Below are 20,000 nucleotides of genomic sequence, written 5' to 3'. Positions count from 1 at the left end.
AAGCCTACTGTGTAGGCGAAACGTTTCGGAATAAAGTTGCCTAAATGTTGCCTGTGTGTCTTATCTACCAACCTGTCAGTATTGTATACCATTTGATATTCATCCTGACGACTCTGTGACTGAAGAAATACTTCCTAACGTCCCTGTGATTCGTCTGAGTCTTCAGCTTCCAGTTGTGACCCCTTCTTTCTGTGTCCCCTCTCTGGAACATCCTATTTTTGTCCACCTTCTCTATTCCCCGCAGTATCTTGTATGTCGTTATCATGTCTCCCCTGACCCTTCTGTCCTCCAGTGTCGTCAGTCCGATTTCCCTCAACCTTTCCTCGTACGACATTCCCCTGAGCTCTAGGACTAGCCTTGTTGCACACCTTTGTACTTTCTCTTAACTTCTTGACGTGCTTGACCAGGTGTGGGTTCCAGACTGGTGCTGCATACTCCAGTATGGGCCTAACATACACAGTGTGCAGTGTCTTGAACGATTCCTTATTAAGGTATCGGAACGCTATTCTCAGGTTTGCCAGGCTCCCGTATGCTGCAGCAGTTATTTTGTTGATGTGTGCCTCCGGTGACGTGCTCGGTGTTATGGTCACCCCAAGGTCTTTCTCCCTGAGTGAGGTCTGTAGTCTCTGTCCACCTGTCTGCGGTCTTCTTTGCCCCTCCCCAATCTTCATGACTTTGCATTTGGCAGGGTTAAATTCGAGAAGCCAGTTTCTGGACTACATGTCCAGCCTGTCCAGGTCTCTTTGCAGTCCTGCCTCATCCTCATCCGATTTAATTCTTCTCATCAGCTTCACATCATCTGCGAATAGGGATACTTCAGAGTCTATTCTTTCCATCATGTCGTTCGCATATATCAAAAATAGCACTGACCCCTGTGGGACCCCGCTCGTCACAGGCGCCCACTGTGATACCTCTTCACGTACCATGACTCGTTGTTGCCTCCCTGTCAGGTATTCCCTGATCCATTGCAGTGCCCTCCCTGTTATATGCGCCTGATCCTCCAGCTTCTGCACTAATCTCTTGTGGGGAACTGTGTCAAAGGCCTTCCTGCAGTCTAGGAAAACGCAATCAACCCGCCCCTCTCTCTCGTGTCTTACTTCTGTTACCTTGTCATAAAACTCCAGGTTTGTGACACAGGATTTGCCTTCCATGAACCCATGCTGGTTTTCATTTATAATCTTGCTCCGTTCAAGATGTTCCACCACTCTCCTCCTAATAATCTTCTCCATGACTTTGCACACAATACATGTCAGAGACACAGGTCTGTAGTTTAGTGCCTCATTTCTGTTTCCTTTCTTAAATATGGAGACTACATTTGCTGTCTTCCATTTCTCAGGTAGTTGCCCAGTTTCAAGGGATGTGTTGAAGATTGTGGTTAGGGGAATGCACAGCATCTCTGCTCCTTCTCTAAGGACCCATGGGGAGATGTTGTCCGGTCCCATCGCCTTTGTGTGTGTGTACTCACCTAGTTGAGGTTGCGGGGGTCGAGTCCGAGCTCCTGGCCCCGCCTCTTCACTGATCGCTACTAGGTCACTCTCCCTGAGCCTGAGCTTTATCATACCTCTGCTTAAAGCTATGTATGGATCCTGCCTCCACTACATCACTTCCCAAACTATTCCACTTACTGACTACTCTGTGGCTGAAGAAATACTTCCTAACATCCCTGTGATTCATCTGTGTCTTCAGCTTCCAACTGTGCCCCCTTGTTACTGTGTCCAATCTCTGGAACATCCTGTCTTTGTCCACCTTGTCAATTCCTCTCAGTATTTTGTATGTCGTTATCATGTCCCCCCTATCTCTCCTGTCCTCCAGTGTCGTCAGGTTGATTTCTCTTAACCTCTCCTCGTAGGACATACCTCTTAGCTCTGGGACTAGTCTTGTTGCAAACCTTTGCACTTTCTCTAGTTTCTTTACGTGCTTGGCTAGGTGTGGGTTCCAAACTGGTGCCGCATACTCCAATATGGGCCTAACGTATACGGTGTACAGGGTCCTGAATGATTCCTTATTAAGATGTCGGAATGCTGTTCTGAGCTTTGCTAGGCGCCCATATGCTGCAGCAGTTATTTGGTTGATGTGCGCTTCAGGAGATGTGCCTGGTGTTATACTCACCCCAAGAGTGTGTGTGTGTGTGTGTGTGTGTGTGTGTGTGTGTGTGTGTGTGTACTCACCTAGTTGAGGTTGCAGGGGTCGAGTCCGAGCTCCTGGCCTCGCCTCTTCACTGGTCGCGCGCGTTAGTTACCATTTGGTCCTAGGCACGTGTGTGTGTGTGTGTGTGTGTGTGTGTGTGTCATATCTCATCTTAAAGCTATGTGTGGTTCCTGCCTCCACTACATCACTTGCTAGGCTATTCCACTTCCTGACGACTATGACTGAAGAAATACTTCCTAACATCCCCGTGACTCTTCTTAGTCTTCAGCTTCCATTTGTGACCCCTTGTTTGTGTGTGCCCTCTCTGGAACATCCTCTCTCTGTCCACCTTATCTATCCCACGTAGTATTTTGTATGTCGTTATCATGTCTCCCCCGACCCTCCTGTCCTCCAATGCAGTCAGGCCGATTTCCCTCAACCTTTCATCGTAGGACATTCCCCTGATCTCCGGAACTAGCCTTGTTGCAAACCTTTGTACTTTCACGAATTTCTTGACGTGCTTGACCAGGTGTGGGTTCCAAACTGGTGCTGCATACTCCAGTATGGGCCTGACGTACACAGTGTACAGTGTCTTGAACGATTCCTTGCTAAGGTATCGGAATGCTCTTCTCAGGTTTGCCAGGCGCCCACATGATTGCTGCAGCAGTTATCTGGTTGACGTGTGCGTCCAGAGACGTGCTGGGTGTTATGGTCACCCCAGGATCTTTCTCCTTGAGTGAGGTTTGCAGTCTTTATCCACCTAGCCTATGCTCTGTCTGCATTCTTTGCCCTTCCCCAATCTTCATGACTTTATATTTGGCGGGGTTGAATTCGAGAAGCCAGTTGCTGCACCAGGTGTCCAGCCTGTCCAGGTCTCTTTGTAGTCCTGCCTGTTCCTCATCTGATTTAATTCTCCTCATTAACTTCACATCTGCGAACAGGGACACTTCAGAGTCTATCCCTTTCATCATGTCATTCACATATACTAAAAATAGCACTGGTCCTAGGACTGACCCCAGTGGGACCCCGTTCGTCACAGGCGCCCACTGTGATACCTCATCACGTACCATGACTCTTTGTTGCCTCCCTGTGTGGTATTCTCTGATCCATTGCAGTCCCCTTCCTGTTATACGCGCCTGATCCTCCAACTTCTGCGCTAATCTCTTGTAAGGAACTGTGTTGAAGGTCTTCCTGCAGTCCAGGAAAATGCAATCAACCCACCCCTCCCTCTCGTGTCTTACTTCTCTTACTGTCATAAAACTCCAGGTTTGTGGCACAGGATTTGCCTTCATGAATCCGTGCTGGTTGCCGTTTATTATCTTGTTCCGTTCCAGGTGCTCCACCACTCTCCTGATAATCTTCTCCATGACTTTGCATACTATATACGTCATTGACACTGGTCTGTGTGTGTGTGTGTGGGGGGGAGGGTGTCACCTAGTTGTACTCGCCTAGCTGTGGTTGCAGGGGTAGATTCTCAGCTCCTGGCCCCACCTCTTCACTGGTCGCTACTAGGTCACTCTTCATGCTCTATGAGCTTTATCATATCTCTTCTTAAAGCTATGTATGGATCCTGCCTCCACTACATCACTTCACAGACTATTCCACTTCCTGACTACTCTGTGACTGAAGAAATACTTCCTAACATCCCTGTGATTCATCAACTTCTAACCCCATGTTGCTGTGTCCAATCTCTGGAACATCCTCTCTCTGTCCACTTTGTCGATTCCTCTCAGTATTTTATTTGTCGTTATCATATCCCCTCCTATCTCTCCTGTTCTCCAGTGTCATCAGGTCGATTTCCCTTTACCGCTCCTCGTAGGACATACCCCTTAGCTCCGGGACTAGTCTTGTTGCAAACCTTTGCATTTTCTCTAGTTTCCTTACGTGCTTTGCTAGGTGTGGGTTCCAAACTAGTGCTGCATACTCCAATATAGACCTAAAGTACACGGTGTACAGTGTCCTGAACGATTCCTTATTAAGATGTCGGAATGCTGTCCTTAGGTTTTCTAGGCGCCCGTATGCTGCAGCAGTTATTTGATTGATGTGCACCTCAGGAGATGTGCCTGGTGTTATATTCACCCCAAGATCTCTTTCCTTGAGCGAGGTTTGTAGTCTATGGCCCCCCTAGACTGTACTCTATCTGCAGTCTTCTTTGCCCTTCCCCAATCTTCATGACTTTGCACTTGGTGGGGTTGAACTCCAGGAGCCAGTTGCTGGACCAGGCCTGCAGTCTGTCCAGATCCCTTTGTAGTTCTGCCTGATCCTCGTCTGATTGAATTCTTCTCTTCTCATCAACTTCACATTATCTGCAAACAGGGACAGTTCTGAGTCTATTCCTTCCGTCATGTCGTTCACAAATACCAGAAACTGCACCGGTCCTTAGACTGACCCCTGTGGAACCCCACTGGTCACAGGCGTTCACTATGACACCTCAACACGTACCATGACTCGCTGTTGTCTTCCTGACGGGTATTCTCTGATCCACTGCAGTGCCTTCCCTGTTATCCCTGCCGGTTCTCCAGCTTTTGCTCTCATCTCTTGTGTGGAACCGTGTCAGTAGTTTAATGCTTCGTGTCTGTCTCCCTTTTTAAAAAAAACTGAGACTACATTTGCTGTCTTTCATACCTCAGGTAGTCGTACTGTTTCGACAGATGTGTTGAAGATTGCTGTTAGTGGTACACACAGCGCCTCTGCTCCCTCTCTCAGGGCCTATGGAGAGATGTTATCCGGCCCCATCGCCTTTGAGGTATCTAGCTCGCTTAGCAGCCTCTTCACTTCTTCCTCGGTTGTATGCATTGTGTCCAACACTTGCTGGTGTAACCCACCTCTCCGTCTTTCTGGAGTCCCTTCTATCTCTTCTGTGAACACTTTCTTTGAATTTCATGTTGAACTCCTCACATACTTTGTGGTCATTCCCTGTGATCTCCCCTCCTTCCTTCCTCAGCCTAATTACCTGGTCTTTTACTGTTGTTCTCCTGATGTGACTGTACAAAAGCTTCGGGTTAGATTTGGGTTTCGCTGCTATGTTATTTTCGTATTGTCGTTGGGCCTCCCTTCTTACCTGTGCATATTCATTTCTGGCTCTACGACTCTCCTTATTCTTCTGGGTCCTTTGCCTTCTATACTCCTTCCATTCTCTAGCACGCTTGGTTTTGGCCTCTCTACACCTTTGGGTGAACCAAGGGCTCATCCTAGCTTTCTTGTTATTTCTGTTATCCTTGGATACAAACCTCTCCTCAGCTTTCTTGTATATTGTTGCCACATATTTCATCATCTCGTTTACTGACTTCCCTGCCCGTTCTCTGTCCCACTGAACTCTGTGCAGGAAATTCTTCGTGCCTGTGTAGTCCCCTCTCTTGTAGTTTGGCTTCATTTGGTCTGCCCTTCCTGCTGCCCTCTCCACCTGTAACTCTACTATGTATTCGAAACTCTGAACCACGTGATCACTGCCCCCCAGGGGTCTTTCATATGTGATGTCCTCAATATCTGCACTACTCAAGGTGAATACTAGGTCCAGTCTTGCTAGTTCATCCTCTCCTCTCTATCTCTCTCTCTCTCTCTCTCTCTGGTAGTGTCCCTTGCGTGTTCTTACATGAGGTTTTCCAGTACCACCTCCATCATTTTAGCCCTCCACGTTTCTGGGCCCCATGTGGCTCCAGGTTCTCCCAGTCGATTTCATTGTGATTGAAGTCACTCATAATCAGCAGCTTTGCCCTGCTTTCAAGAGCCCTTCTGGCCACTTCAGCCAGTCTGTCAACCATCGCTCTATTACTCTCATCATACTCTTGCCTTGGCCTCCTGCTGTTCTCTGGTGGGTTATACATCACTGCAATTACCACCTTGGGACTTCCAGACTGAAGTGTTCCTATTATGTAGTCTCTTGCTTCTCCTCTGTCTCCTCTTTCCAGTTCATCAAAGCAAAACTGCTTTGAAACTGGGTCCATCTTTTTGAAACACCCTATGTGTATGTGGGTGGGTGTACTCGCCTAGTTGTGGTTGCAGGGGTCGAGTCACTGTGTGTGTGTGTGAACACACACACAACGATTTTTTGGTTGCAGGTAAGAACCAGATCATTGTAAAAGATTTAGGTTAAGACTGGAGAGGAGGGGGCTTCAGCCTGCCTAGGAGGTATGTTCCTTGTGCACTGCAAATGTGGATAAAGTCGACTATCAAGGCAAAAGGAAAACGACGCGACAGTGGAATATACAGCGAGTCCGGAGTATTGGGCATGACCTGGTTCATGAATTATGCATGTTCACAATCCACTGACTATCCTGTTTTTGGGAGGCTGTCAAACATATTCTTGCAGAAAGTATATTTATTATGCATGAGCCCACGTGCAATTCTATATTTCCAAGATGCAGATAGATTCATAGTTGAACATTACATGCACGGTTAAGGGGAGCCAAAATGATAATTATAAGCAGTATCAGACCTCTCGAAGGCTGCCAATAAACAGAATTTACAACTTTTTACGAGAATGCGTCAGGTGCATATATTTTAATGGAATCTTTGTTGTTGCCTTGTTTGAAATGTCATGACCAGGTATAAACTAAACTTCTTCAGTCGAGTACAAAAAATAGGCAGGAGCAGTAGAGATGTGAAGACGATGTAATCAGTCCATCACCCTTGATTTGAGGTTATCAGTCCCTCAGCCTGGAAAAGAGTTCTGTTCCATAGTCTGAAACAATCTGAGGATCAAGCGGCAGTGTGGAGACTTACGTATATACTCTCGGAAGGAGAGGTTACCTCTCAGTGAATGCATTCTTTCTTCTACTACTCTGCACCTCGAATTATTCTTCTTACACCTTTTAGATACAGTAAGTGCCTACCCGAACTTTGGGAAGTAACTGTGGTCCAGTCCTAGACCAGGGTTCCTGGGGTCCAAGGCCGACTGTTACTGCTGCCGGCACGCAATTCAACGTACGAACGACAGCCTAGCTGGTCAGGCACTGATTTGAGGAACTTGTCCGGTTCCCTCTTGAAGACAACTATAGGTTTGCTGGTAATTTTTCCCTTAAGGAGGGCGTCGAGTCGGGGGTATTTTTCACCGTCTGCTTAATCTCTTGGCTGTCATACGAAGAATGTGTGTTCAGGTTTGGGACCAGTCAGGATTTTCTTGGTGTAAATTATAGTGCATCTTTCTCGCTTGAAGTAATTTCAAGCAGTAATTCAGATGCTAGATTAAGTGTATATAGAAGCTCAGCAATCTTGCCTGCCTTGAAAGGGGCAATTAGTATGCAACAGTGTTCTAGGACGGAGAGAACAAGTGACTTGAAGAGTGACTTAGAATTTCTGTCTTGTAAGTTCTAGTTATCCAGCCAATTATTTTCATTGCGGTAGCAATGGCAACATTATTGTGATCCTTGTGAATGCAAGATCTGACAATACTCAAGTTTCACACACGGGACTTTCGACTCTTGCTACTATTTCCTCCAGTCTTCCATAGTGAAGCAACTTAAATTTGTCTTTGTTTATACTTTTTGTACTTCGAAAACTTATCAAGTGACAACGAAACCCAAAATAGTACAAAAGTTCCAATTAACTTCCTTCAAATCGATCTAAGTTATTTTCAAGACAGACCTCTGGAATGTTTAGCGGTAAACATTTTCGGTGACGAAAAAAAAAAAAAACAACGGGATAAATCTAAGATATATCACAAGTGTCGTTCGGAAAAAAAGTGTTTAAGTTGGATGATTAACTGTTTGGTTAAATTACTTTATTCCTGTATGTTTTGTCTGTAATCGCATTTCCTGTTTCACTCTCAATTATAAAGCGCTCCACCACCTCAATTTTAGACTGGTCTTGCCCCCCTGGAGTGTAGCTGTGGCCGAGGCCAATAGCGAAGGGAATGTCAGCATGAGTGTGGCTCCTAATGAAACCGGAGGATAACTGGGAGGGTGCACAGACCACCTCACTCACTACCTGTTATTTCAACTGTCACACCACCAAATTCCCTATTAAGGCGATATTCACCACTTTTAAAATCATACTGGATTCTGATACCTGAGTTCAGCACAGGTAAAACCAGCGATCGCTGCTGCCGTGGGCCGAAATACAACCAACTGCTACCTCGTTCACACGTGTCTGATATTGCGTTTTGCGTGCCCACGCCAGTGTGAGGGCACTACTCAATGGGTCATATTATGACAAAGACCCGTGTCAAATGACTTTGAAGAATAAACCAACACCTAACACATGTGATTCCACCACCGCCGTTCGCCACAAATATTTTTCCAGCGATGAGAACCTCCACAAACTATTTTCTGTTACTGAATGTGATCAAACGTACTGAGAACTTTTATAACAGTAATACAAGACTACTAGTCAAAATTTAAACAACACAAATTGGGAGGGCCCCCCCAGGTAGAGCAAATTTGGGGGGATGGCCCTTAATAGACAGGAAGAGCAAATTGAGAGAGCCAATTTTTGAAACGCAGAGAACGTCACGAAAACGAAAAACTAAAATATACGAAAATTCAGAGAGCAGGAAGAGACATGTGGAAAGGGAGATGTCTGTAAAATTCAACACTAACAGTGGAGACTGGCTTGACAATACGCACTTGACAAATGTTTACATATTATTGTCAACGAATGCAAGCAAGATATCTAGTAAAATCCAGATGATGCTGGTAACCAGAAACATGAGTATTACTTTTTTATATAGTATAGCATAACCATGCACCTGGTCACGTGAAGTCTGTGCAATTGTAGGCCCAATACAATTAAGTCACATTTCGTGTTCAAGGTTCCGTCAAAAGCCACCAATTTGACTTTTTACAAGAATGCCACGTTGTCTGTGGTTAAGAGGACGGGCTAATACAGACCCCAATCTTACATTTTAAGGCTTCAATCTTTCATCATGGATTTCTCTAATAATCGCAAACATATGAAATCGGAAAAATTCTTAAAATAGCTTACGCTTGCATTACAAAACCTAAATGCTTTTAAACAACAATTATTATACGAACCCATTTTTTTAATCTCGACCTGTATGATATGTACTTGCGACCGGCATGATTCCTGTCACATCATAAAACATCTCATATCACCAAAGTTAACAAGGAAGAGGGCGGTGGGATAGGTGGGGAACCAGAGCTGGTAAGTTCCTTTGAACACCCACTCCTTTCACCAGCATAAAATATTTTTTAACCAAAAAAAAAAAAAGTCAACAAAAAACCTTCGTCTCCAATCCCCACCTTTCACTTTTACTTTTATCAATAATTTCTCTTTTCACTTTCTTCTGCTGCCACTTCCTCTAAGAATTTACCACATAATTTTTAAATTCCCAACGCCTCTCTGCGTTTTTCGTTTTTTTCCCCATACGGTCCACTTTTTTAGTTTCCTTTCCGTCTTTCTTTTCGCCCCGATTCCCCCCCCCCTCGTCTCCCTCCAGGCCCCAGTGTTATTTTCCTCTCGAATTTTAGCAATTGGTTTCTTTAGTTACACTTAGTACGAATACTATATCAAGAAGTTCACATACTATTACTGACGTTCCTCATAATAAATTAATAAATTTAATTTTTTTATAAAGCAAAATAACGACTCTACTAGAGGAGGAGTATACCCACATATTTTAACAACAAAGATTTAGGATTTCATACAGGAAACCAAATAGGACCGAAGAACGCGGTCGTTTAATTCAGCCAAGCCCAAGTATTTGGCTATTTACACCCAGACTACCCGGTCTCCGTCCCGCAACCCCACCCTGGCATTCAAGCCATCGAGACACCAAGTTTTCTTATCTAAACTGTAAATGTTCTTGGACTGCCGATTTTATTTCTTAGAAGGAAAATGGAATCGGTGATATGGCTGTGTTCCGTACCTCTAATACGGCCCGGCAAGTTTCGTACCCCTAATGTGACCCGCATGTTTTGTGCACATACAACCTCCCCTATTTCGTACGCGTAATACGTAGCCAGTATATTAAGTTTCATATTTAAATCGTACCAATAATAAAATTCATATTTCGTACCCTTAATACGACCCCCACCATTAAATGGTTCGTGTTTCGCACCCGTACGTTTTTGGAAGGCGAATGGCTAAATCCCTCTGAATTATTCAGTGCAGAAAAATGAGAGATATGGCTTACGTACCGGCAATACGGCCCCGCCGGTTTCGTACCAACAATACGGCTCCATCTGTTTCGTACCCGTAATAGGGTCTCGGTTTTTTTTGTACCTGTGGCAGGGACCCGTACCCGTAACATAGCCCTAGTTAATACATACTCCAAGTATCACCCTGCTCGATACCTACCTAAAGTCCAATTAGCCTGTTTGAAAAGGGTGCCCTACCCAGTACGTATACATGACAAGTACAATCTCAACTATCTAGAAAGAAGCGTTTAAATACTGGGAGACATCCCCAGCACCATTCCTTTGTCAGCAGCGAGAGGCCAAATCCAATCACCAGATAACAATTCTCAGGGACGGGTTGTGCGCCAAAAACTACTGACGACACCACATCCGGGAATACGGAAGTTCTGCTGATGCACAACCCTACTTTACTACCACACCAACTTAACAAGCGAACGATCTATGGCATAAAAGAGAAATGAACACTGAGCAAATGATTTTGTCTCAAAAGGCTCAGAAATTTCAATTACTCAGATATGGTAAACACGAGGAAATTAAATCTTCATCAGAGTACAAAACAAATTCTGGCCACAAAATAGAGCGAAACACCAACGTCAAAGACCTGGGAGTGATCATGTCAGAGGATCTCACCTTCAAGGACCATAACATTGTATCAATCGCATCTGCTAGAAAAATGATAGGATGGATAATGAGAACCTTCAAAACTAGGGATGCCAAGCCCATGATGACACTCTTCAGGTCACTTGTTCTATCTAGACTGGAATACTGCTGCACACTAACAGCACCTTTCAAGGCAGGTGAAATTACTGACCTAGAAAATGTACAGAGAACCTTCACGGCGCGCATAACGGAGATAAAACACCTCAATTACTGGGAGCGCTTGAGGTTCCTGAACCTGTATTCCCTGAAACGCAGGCGGGAGAGATACATGATTATATACACCTGGAAAATCCTAGAGGGACTAGTACCGAACTTGCACACGAAAATCACTCACAACGAAACCAAAAGACTTGGCAGACGATGCAACATCCCCCCAATGAAAAGCAGGGGTGTCACTAGCACGTTAAGAGACCATACAATAAGTGTCAGGGGCCCGAGACTGTTCAACTGCCTCCCAGCATACATAAGGGGGATTACCAATAGACCCCTGGCAGTCTTCAAGCTGGCATTGGACAAGCATCTAAAGTCGGTACCTGACCAGCCGGGCTGTGGCTCGCACGTTGGTTTGCGTGCAGCCAACAGTAACAGCCTGGTTGATCAGGCTCTGATCCACCAGGAGGCCTGGTCACAGACCGGGCCGCGGGGGCATTGACCCCCGGAACTCTCTCCAGGTAAACTAACCCGAGAGTTATAGCTTGCATTAACACTACCAGAACGAATAATTAATGCCAATTTTCCTACACAATATAAGAAACCAGAATGACTAAATTAAAATAAATAATTCATCCGAAAATAATCAAAAGAATAATTATACAAATTGGGAATATATAAAACAGCGCGAACAGTAGATTAACTTTTATACACACTGACATGCATTAATAATTATATACTCGTCTGCTGCACGAATGCCATTTAACAGGTACATCTAATTACCCGCCTTTGTGTATTTGCCTACATGTATCTTGCAATGGCAAATAGTCTGACTAAACGATCCCTAAAAGTTTTAAGAGATAAGTTAATACTGATGCAATTAAATCGGGAAAACTACGATTACTCTGAATTAGATTTTTTAATAAACCGAAATTAATACTACGTAAGCAAGAAATATGTTGATACCTGTAAATGGTCAAATAAAGTGACCACTAATGTTGTCCATCTGATAATGCACAGTTTGTCTAACTAATAATACCACGTTTCAAGACATATATCACCGATATGTCAGGACAGTATAATCACTGGTAAGAACATGCACAAACGAAAAAGAATCAAAGAGCCGTTAGAAAATATTTCTTTAGTCTTAGGATGGTTAGGAAGTGGAAATATCTGGATAAGGAAGTAGTGGAAGAAAAACTCAGTACATAGATTTAAGAGCATGCATGATGCCAGGTGTGATCATTCGTAGATAATAGAGAGGTGAGCCACAAACAGGCGAGCATGTATGTACACAACACGCATGTTAACAGATACAGTGTCAATAAAGAACGAAACTCAATGACTCACACTTGGGCCCGGTGGCCATTAGACCATCAGCGTCACTCTCACCTGCAGGTAAGAAAACCTTATGACACATGCCGTCCTTACCAAACCATTTGTTCTGCAACACTATCAATATGTAAACAATATATCATAAATATTTGCAACTACATCACTGTATATTCAGATATATTCAACATAAAAATAAGTAAAAAAAAGCCAAAAACTAGTTCTACAATATAACTATACAATTTATATACGTCGTGCCGAATAGGTAAAACTTGCTATTTTGGCTTAAATAGCAAAGCTCTTCTTGCCGAATAAGGTAAGCGAAAATTTGTGCATGCAATAATTTCGCAAAAAATCATTCTGAACCTAACGAAAAAAGTATTTCGCAAAAAAATCATTCTGAACCTAACGAAAAAAGTATATTTCATTGTATTTATTAAATTACTGTAAATTTATCTAAAATATATTTAGTTGGATTAGGCTAAATTAAATTGAGCTTGTTATAATAAGGTTAGGTAAGTTGTCTAAGGTTCTTTTGGCACAAAATTATTAATTTTTACATTAACATATATGAAAAACATACATCTTCAAACGTATAAGAGAAAATTTTAGAAGGGACTTAATTATAAACGAGTTCTTGCTAACTGACCAGTTTTACATATAAGGCACGATGTGTGTGTGTGTGTGTGTGTGTGTATATATATATATATATATATATATATATATATATATATATATATATATATATATATATATATATATATATATATATATATATATATATTATATATATATATATATATATATATATATATATATTATATATATATATATATTATATATATATATATATATATATATATATATATATATATATATATATATATATATATATATATATATATATTATATATATATATATATATATATATATATATATATATATATATATATATATATATATATATATATATATATATATATATATATATATATATATATATATATATATATATATATATTAAAGTGCAAAAGAAGAAAGCAACAGCAAAGTATCCTTCAAATTAAGCTGTAAAACTAAAAATTCATAGATCTTACTCTTCCTCTACCTCACTTCTAACCTAACCCAACTATGGCGGTTTTTACATGAATTACTAATTCATAAAAACATTTTCATACAATTCAATAACTAAGTAAACGTATAATAAAAGTACACGATTAATCTTCCATTTTCCAGCAGATGTGATGAATATTGTTGGTATTTATGGGCATTCCCATTCGAGCCTTAACATGACATTATAGGTGCTTGTATAATATGAATGAAATCAGATTGCATATTCCAGAAATTTATAGGTGTCAAAATATAAACTATCACACCAACTAGTTTATTTAATAATGTGCGGTATGCTGGCGATGGCTGGGGTGAGAAGGCAGCGTAGGTTTAAATCTATCGTAGCCAATGTTATTCAAACGGGAATAAAAAAATAAGACTATGGTGAAAAAAAGATACGCCTATCACCTTTCGAGAGGCTAAAACATTTGTGTGTGTGTACCACTGAAATCTACACTAGTCTCCAACCTCAGCTCCGTCTGTGTCATTCATGGTTGACAGTCTGACAGCAGATCAACCAAAAATGATGGTTATTAAATGCTTCATTGTGGCACTTAACGTCCTGTCAAACATATACCGGCTGCCACGACAAATTACTCCTGCGGACAAAGAGCGTTAGTGGTCAATAAACATGACAGGTACGTCAAGGGACAAACAACAACGGCCCCACTGCAGACATGTCATAGACCAACTTCGCCTCGTTTACTCCCTTGTACAATTCCCCTCCCCCTCTCTCGTCCTTCCAACCCACCTAAACACTCCGCGCTCCAACACCTTAAAGGTAAACATCCATATCCTTTTACAATCTTGCTTAACTCTTAGTGTATGAAACCCATCCTGTGTGATGCAATATGACGAAGCAACATAGCTTTTGTTCCCAGTCTATTATGCAAAATATGGTAGCGACGCACTCCTGATGTACCTGATTGTTAAGTTAAAATTAGTCTAATCACTTGTATTGCAAATATACACTGGTAAGACATTTCGCTTGGTGCTGGCAACTAACATGCAAGACTACAAATATTTCACATTAAGGAGAATAAGTAATACCTACTGTGTACACAAAAAACGAAATTATTATTCATTGTTGAAGTGTAGAGAGGTTAATAGCAATGTGGCCAACATAGGAAGGGGAGAGTTTTAAAGTAGAATGGGTAGTATTCGGTAAAACAAAACAAAAAAGTTGGCTATCAAAAGAATGGTTTAATTAAGGTAAGTGGGATTGGGAAGGAACAAGCAGGCTAAGGATTGAGAGCAATAGAAAATCGGAGAGAAAAGAGAGAGTAAAAACGGGATGGGGGAGGGGGGTTTAGAATTCAGTGGAGGAAGGGTGAGTCATGGAAATGGGTGCAATGGGTAGGTAGGGGGTAAAGATGCGCTGATAAGGATAGGTAAGGAGAGGTGGAGCAGGAGGGGTTTAAGATACAATGAGTGAGCCCTTGCAGACAGAAATTTTAATTAACAACATCGGGAAGTAAGCGGTAGGGAAGGACGGGAAAGACGTGGCAAGGCTAACGTGATGACACGGTAGGTGGTGTCGGGGCGGAGAAGACGCTCGATGAAAAAGTCGAGACAGAAAAGGGAGGGGAAGGGGGGTCCGAAGGAAGCAGTGTTAAGGAAGGTAAATAGGCAAGATCGCACAGAGGGGATCATGTGTTGATGGCTTTAACACGTAACAATGTGGGGTGGTTGGGAGCGGCGGGCCACAACACTAGTAGTGTGTGTACATGGCAACGTCACAAGTTACAAGGACACTGGCCAGGATGTAAGATATGGATGAGGAGCAGGCTGAATGGCCTGTGTCAAGGCGCCCCAGCACCTAGTATAACAGGTGTGTCTCAGCCTGGCATCTCGCCCACCTGCTCACACCCCCGCTCTTCGCAAAAAAATACTGCTGATAGTGAAACCATTTATGAACCAACACATTTTAGTGTCGCTGACTTAATAATTAATACGTTATTCCAATGCATAATTTAGAGCACTAAGATATCTACACTAAACTATCTGAAACAACCTACGGCCATACGTCACACACACTGACGAAGGTCTTCTGAACTATAGTCACACTCCCTCCATGTTCAACTATGAAAATATTACAAATGCTATCTCTCGAGTTTTCCCACTTTCGTTCCGTCAACCAGATTGTTGCAGTTTGTGTCCCAGGCCATGGCTTTAACGTTTATCCTCACATCAATTATATGGATTTCGTTCAGAATTAGCATGCTGATGGTCTGGCGGGTATCACTACTACAGCCAGCCTAGTCGCCGCGAGAGGCACCGGCAGCATGGCATTTAAAACAAAGTGTAGCGGACGCGCCATTAATTCCGCACCCTGCGAGTACTGTCTCTGGCCTCACAGCCAACGGTCACAACACCTCACAAAGTGTCCACAGCCAGCAACCACAATGAAGTTCTCCTGGCTCACATAAAATGCCCGGCATCTAAAACAAAAAAAAAAAAACTGATCACACAAACCGTCTCGGCGCCAGATCCCGTGGCCGCCAACCCCGCTCCCTAGCTTGCTGCACACGTCATGAACGCCTCAAATTCTACAAACACGTGCACACACCATTATAATTTACACTCACTATAACCAAAAGATAATCTCTTACAAATCCACAAATCAACGCAACGATAACAGAACACTTTTTCCTAGAACAAACAAACCCGTATATAAATGTCCTAATAAATTCCTTTATCTACCTATGTATATTCAAATGGGGTCAGGAGCTATGATTCGACTATTTACACTAAGCTAGTTAAGCTAGATGTACACAATCAAGGTTGCCTTGGCAACTCACCACGCTAACCACGAGTTAGTGCGACACCGCAGGCAGCAGCAGCGGCAGCAGAGCAGGTCATCGATACCTTTGCAGGTGTCCCAGGTAAGAGGTGGCTGGCACCTTACCTGCCCGCTCGCCATTCTTCCTCCTACAAAGTGCAAATGCCACCACCAGCCTCATACCTCAACCTACATACCCAACACGGTATATACGCTGAGGCATCCCAGTCTACATAGGTTTCCTTTAATCCTTATTTTAGTGTTTTAGTGTACACGTGAACTACGGCCTTGGCATCAGAGCACCACTTACATGAAAATACAACGTGTGTTAGTTACAGCTTGCATAATAACAGCTACCATCACCAATTCCAACAGAACATCCCTACTGCGACTAACGATTAACCTACCCCTCTTAATGCCCCAGAAATCATCCATCCCACATGCATGTATATAACCCACTCCTAGCCTATCAAAATACCAAATTTTTTGCTGGCAGCAGTGAACACCAAACCTCTAACTTCACTGCCTTATAACAACACAGTTGCACACTAAACCACAACCTCTCTTTCTACCCAATTACTGTACATGTTTCTTCAGCGTTTTCTATTTAAATAAATTTGCAGTTACAGCCTTAGCAATCATTACCGCGGCACTGTAGCTGCGGCCAAACCTATCTCTGCAACATCAGTCTATAGCACCGCATGCCAGTGCACCACTAAATGCTTTATCTTAGGAAAGTCCTGTTTCAGGTGATTTTTCTGACTAATAGTGCACCAACAGCAATAGCAACAACAAGAGAGGCTTGTGCATTCTTTGCGAATCGTCCCACGTTTTTCTAAGTAAATTTTCTAAAAGGCTGAAAAGTTATCTTATATGTCAAGATTGTTTCAAAGTTATTCTCTTCTTCTAAACTGCGTTAATGAGGATTTAGACCCCTGGTTATCCTCCTTTTATAGTCTGAATGTATACATTTTCTCACTTCTTTTTACATCTTTCAAAATTTATTTACTAGCCTAACATTGAAAGAAAAAAATGTGTCAAGCGATTACGATATAATCTAAGACCGATTATTCGAGACAGCCGGAACAATATAGAGCAAGTAATACCGAGGGATGATTTTCTAAAAATGTTAATAAATTAAATTATGGCAGCTTTAACTTCAGTTTGTCCCAAATGACTTCATGCCAAGATCACCCGAAGAATTCCATGAGGAAGGGAGGGATTCCACAATTTTCGCTTTACTTTCTTTAACATCTAAAACATTTTAATTACGATTAATAACTCAGGCGAGCTAGTAAGATATTGAAAACTTTTGGGTCGATGACCGCAAAAGAAGCACTTTAGCGGCATTTAAAGTCTGAAACTCTTTGAAAGATTAATTACCTTCTAATTTCGATGTGGGAAGGTGTAAAGCTTTCTTCCATAACATTTATTAATTAGATAAAAGTGTTAGTCCTAGGACTGAGTGATAGTAGTGAATGAAGTGTCTGGAGGTGAGGGAGATAAATCTTGGGGTAGCTATGTTAAGGCGTTTCAAATTGACACAAGACTTTTCAATATTGAAAAAAGTGAGGCTGTCAGAATACCTATGCACATTAACTTTAATCACACCAGATTGAGGTATGTCAAATTCTTTTACATGGTAACCCTTTCAAAAGCAAGCCATAAGCTATTTTCACACAACTACCCTTGCTGGGCCTGTCTATAACATCTCCCTGGAATACCTCACTCCTCCCAATTACTCAATTCTTGTCTTCCTTGAATTTCTTTCTCTACCCACAAGTTCAAATCACTTCCTACTCGATAATCCTGCCCCCAATCTCTTTGTCTACACAAGCTCTCACTTTTTACAAAATTCCTTAAAACTCTTATCTTGAGTTCACGACTCTCTCGCTCTTCTCAATACTCCACGACTCTCTCGCTCTTCTCAATACTCCACGACTCTACTTACTCTCCATAAGTTCACTAATCCGCGCGCTTCAATATGCCCAGCTTAAGTGTTACTACTGTGTCGGAATTAGAACGGGTGTGTTAAACACCGTGTGAGTACTACAGCAGGGTCATGTCATTTAATTTGAATGTCAAGTATGCCAACAGCATCACATCGTCAACACATTCAGTCGAGACGAGTGGGCGGGTACTGTGTCCTCGCATGCTACAAAAAATGCAGTTTCATCTCGTCTCATGTGAGCACCCATTAAATTTTCCATGGCACCTTTATTTTCAACGTGCTTTAAATTCCTTCTTCAGAGTCCCCTGCGCTCATTTTCAGGGAGATTAACAAATTTTCAATTTAAACAAAGCTTAAAGTAAAAAAAAATGATAATGTTTGTCCTATTTCGCTATTGAAACTTGGTATTTGCATTTTTTCATGAAAAACCAGATCAGTAAAATGTTGGAAAAAAGTTAATTGCTTATACATGATCACACGTTTTATACAAACGACGATCAATGTTGAAATGAGAGTAGATTATTGTGCTTACTTGTATATATTGAGGTGCTCAGTCTCTTAGCCTTGACTGAAGGTATTCAGTCCTTTATCCTAAAACTGAGGCACGAGGTTGAAGACAGACTGGAACCAGAGGTGAGGTGCAGCAGTTAGAGACGGCGTCATAGGTGAGCAGAGTCCACTAGTGGAAATAGGTCATCCCAATAAGTTAGGCCAGAATTTTAAACTGTAGGTAGCATTTTGGCCTATGCTATACAGGTCAATCTCAGACCAAACTCAATACGTACATATAAACACAGCAAGAGGCCAACTGACTCATGCTAGTAAACCATGCAATGCAATTAAAAGACTATTAGCTCCATTGTCAAACTAACATTTCAGGAAATAGCCTAAGGTAAATTGTTTCTTTAACAAGGAACACAATCTTAATTTTCTGAAATATATTTTTATTCTCAAGATTGTGAACTATATTCTGGATTATAACACTCGTTTATAAATGCCAGATTCAAATTTGCAAAATATTCCACTGAACAATAGAACTACTACTACCAATCACTCACAATACTCAGTTTTTGCTCTCTCCTCATTAGTTACAGGAAGAACTTTGGCGATTCTCTCTTTTCCAAACTACAGATGAGCTACAAACTCCAGCAGAGGGAAAAATCAGAGAATCAACTCTCTCATATCTCTAAAGCAATTATGTACATCTGAAAAGAACATACGATAGGCTCTTGTTGAAGGTACATGTACTGATGATTGTAAGAAAGTGGAGGTTGGAGAGATGGAGAGCCCAAAGGCAGACAACTAAGGAATGGCAAGGGCCCTAGTAGTTAGCTCGTTCGAGGAGAATACTGGTAGAAAGGATGGAGCTGGCCCCCGGCGAGTGTTCAGACGATCTTTACTTCTGCAAGCCTTCCATCGTATAAACTAGTGTCATTTTAACTATTTTCTTACCTCATTATAAACAAACGATACTGTTTCAATTAAACGGGATTGTTTCTGAGGTGGTCGTAATTTATTAACCAGTGTGATACAAAGTATAACGAAGTGACAGAGGCAAGAGGTTCTTGCAACATGAACCAATAAAAGACCGAAAGCTAAGAGTGCAGTGACAAATAAAGGATGTTCAGAGTGGACATACGGGAACATGCAACATGCCGACTTCGATCACAACATAACGCACCCATACACGTACTATCACTTGTGTATGTAATAAGTTTTATCTATTTTTCTTGAATCTAGTGTGAAAAAAATGCCACATGCTATACTAAAATTAACTTGCGAGCAAATACT

The 20,000-nt window shown here is 42.1% G+C and overlaps 1 protein-coding gene across 5 annotated transcripts in view; it reads right to left on the bottom strand.

Moving 5' to 3' along the window:
- LOC128700680 (ELAV-like protein 4) overlaps positions 1 to 20,000 on the bottom strand; it is a 148,740-nt gene that overhangs the window by 35,531 nt on the left and 93,209 nt on the right. For 3 of the 5 annotated variants that reach the window (XM_070097222.1, XM_053793982.2, XM_070097223.1), the window contains exon 3: positions 12,384 to 12,425. The exons of the other annotated variants lie outside the window; for them this stretch is intronic. In XM_070097222.1, the coding sequence (XP_069953323.1) occupies positions 12,384 to 12,425 (42 nt within the window). The remainder of the gene's footprint in view (positions 1 to 12,383; positions 12,426 to 20,000) is intronic. 5 annotated transcript variants of the gene reach the window in all.

This window comes from Cherax quadricarinatus, chromosome 56, assembly GCF_038502225.1.
Source record: "Cherax quadricarinatus isolate ZL_2023a chromosome 56, ASM3850222v1, whole genome shotgun sequence".
NCBI lineage: Eukaryota > Metazoa > Arthropoda > Malacostraca > Decapoda > Parastacidae > Cherax > Cherax quadricarinatus.
This window is presented reverse-complemented; position numbering and strand designations above follow the sequence as displayed.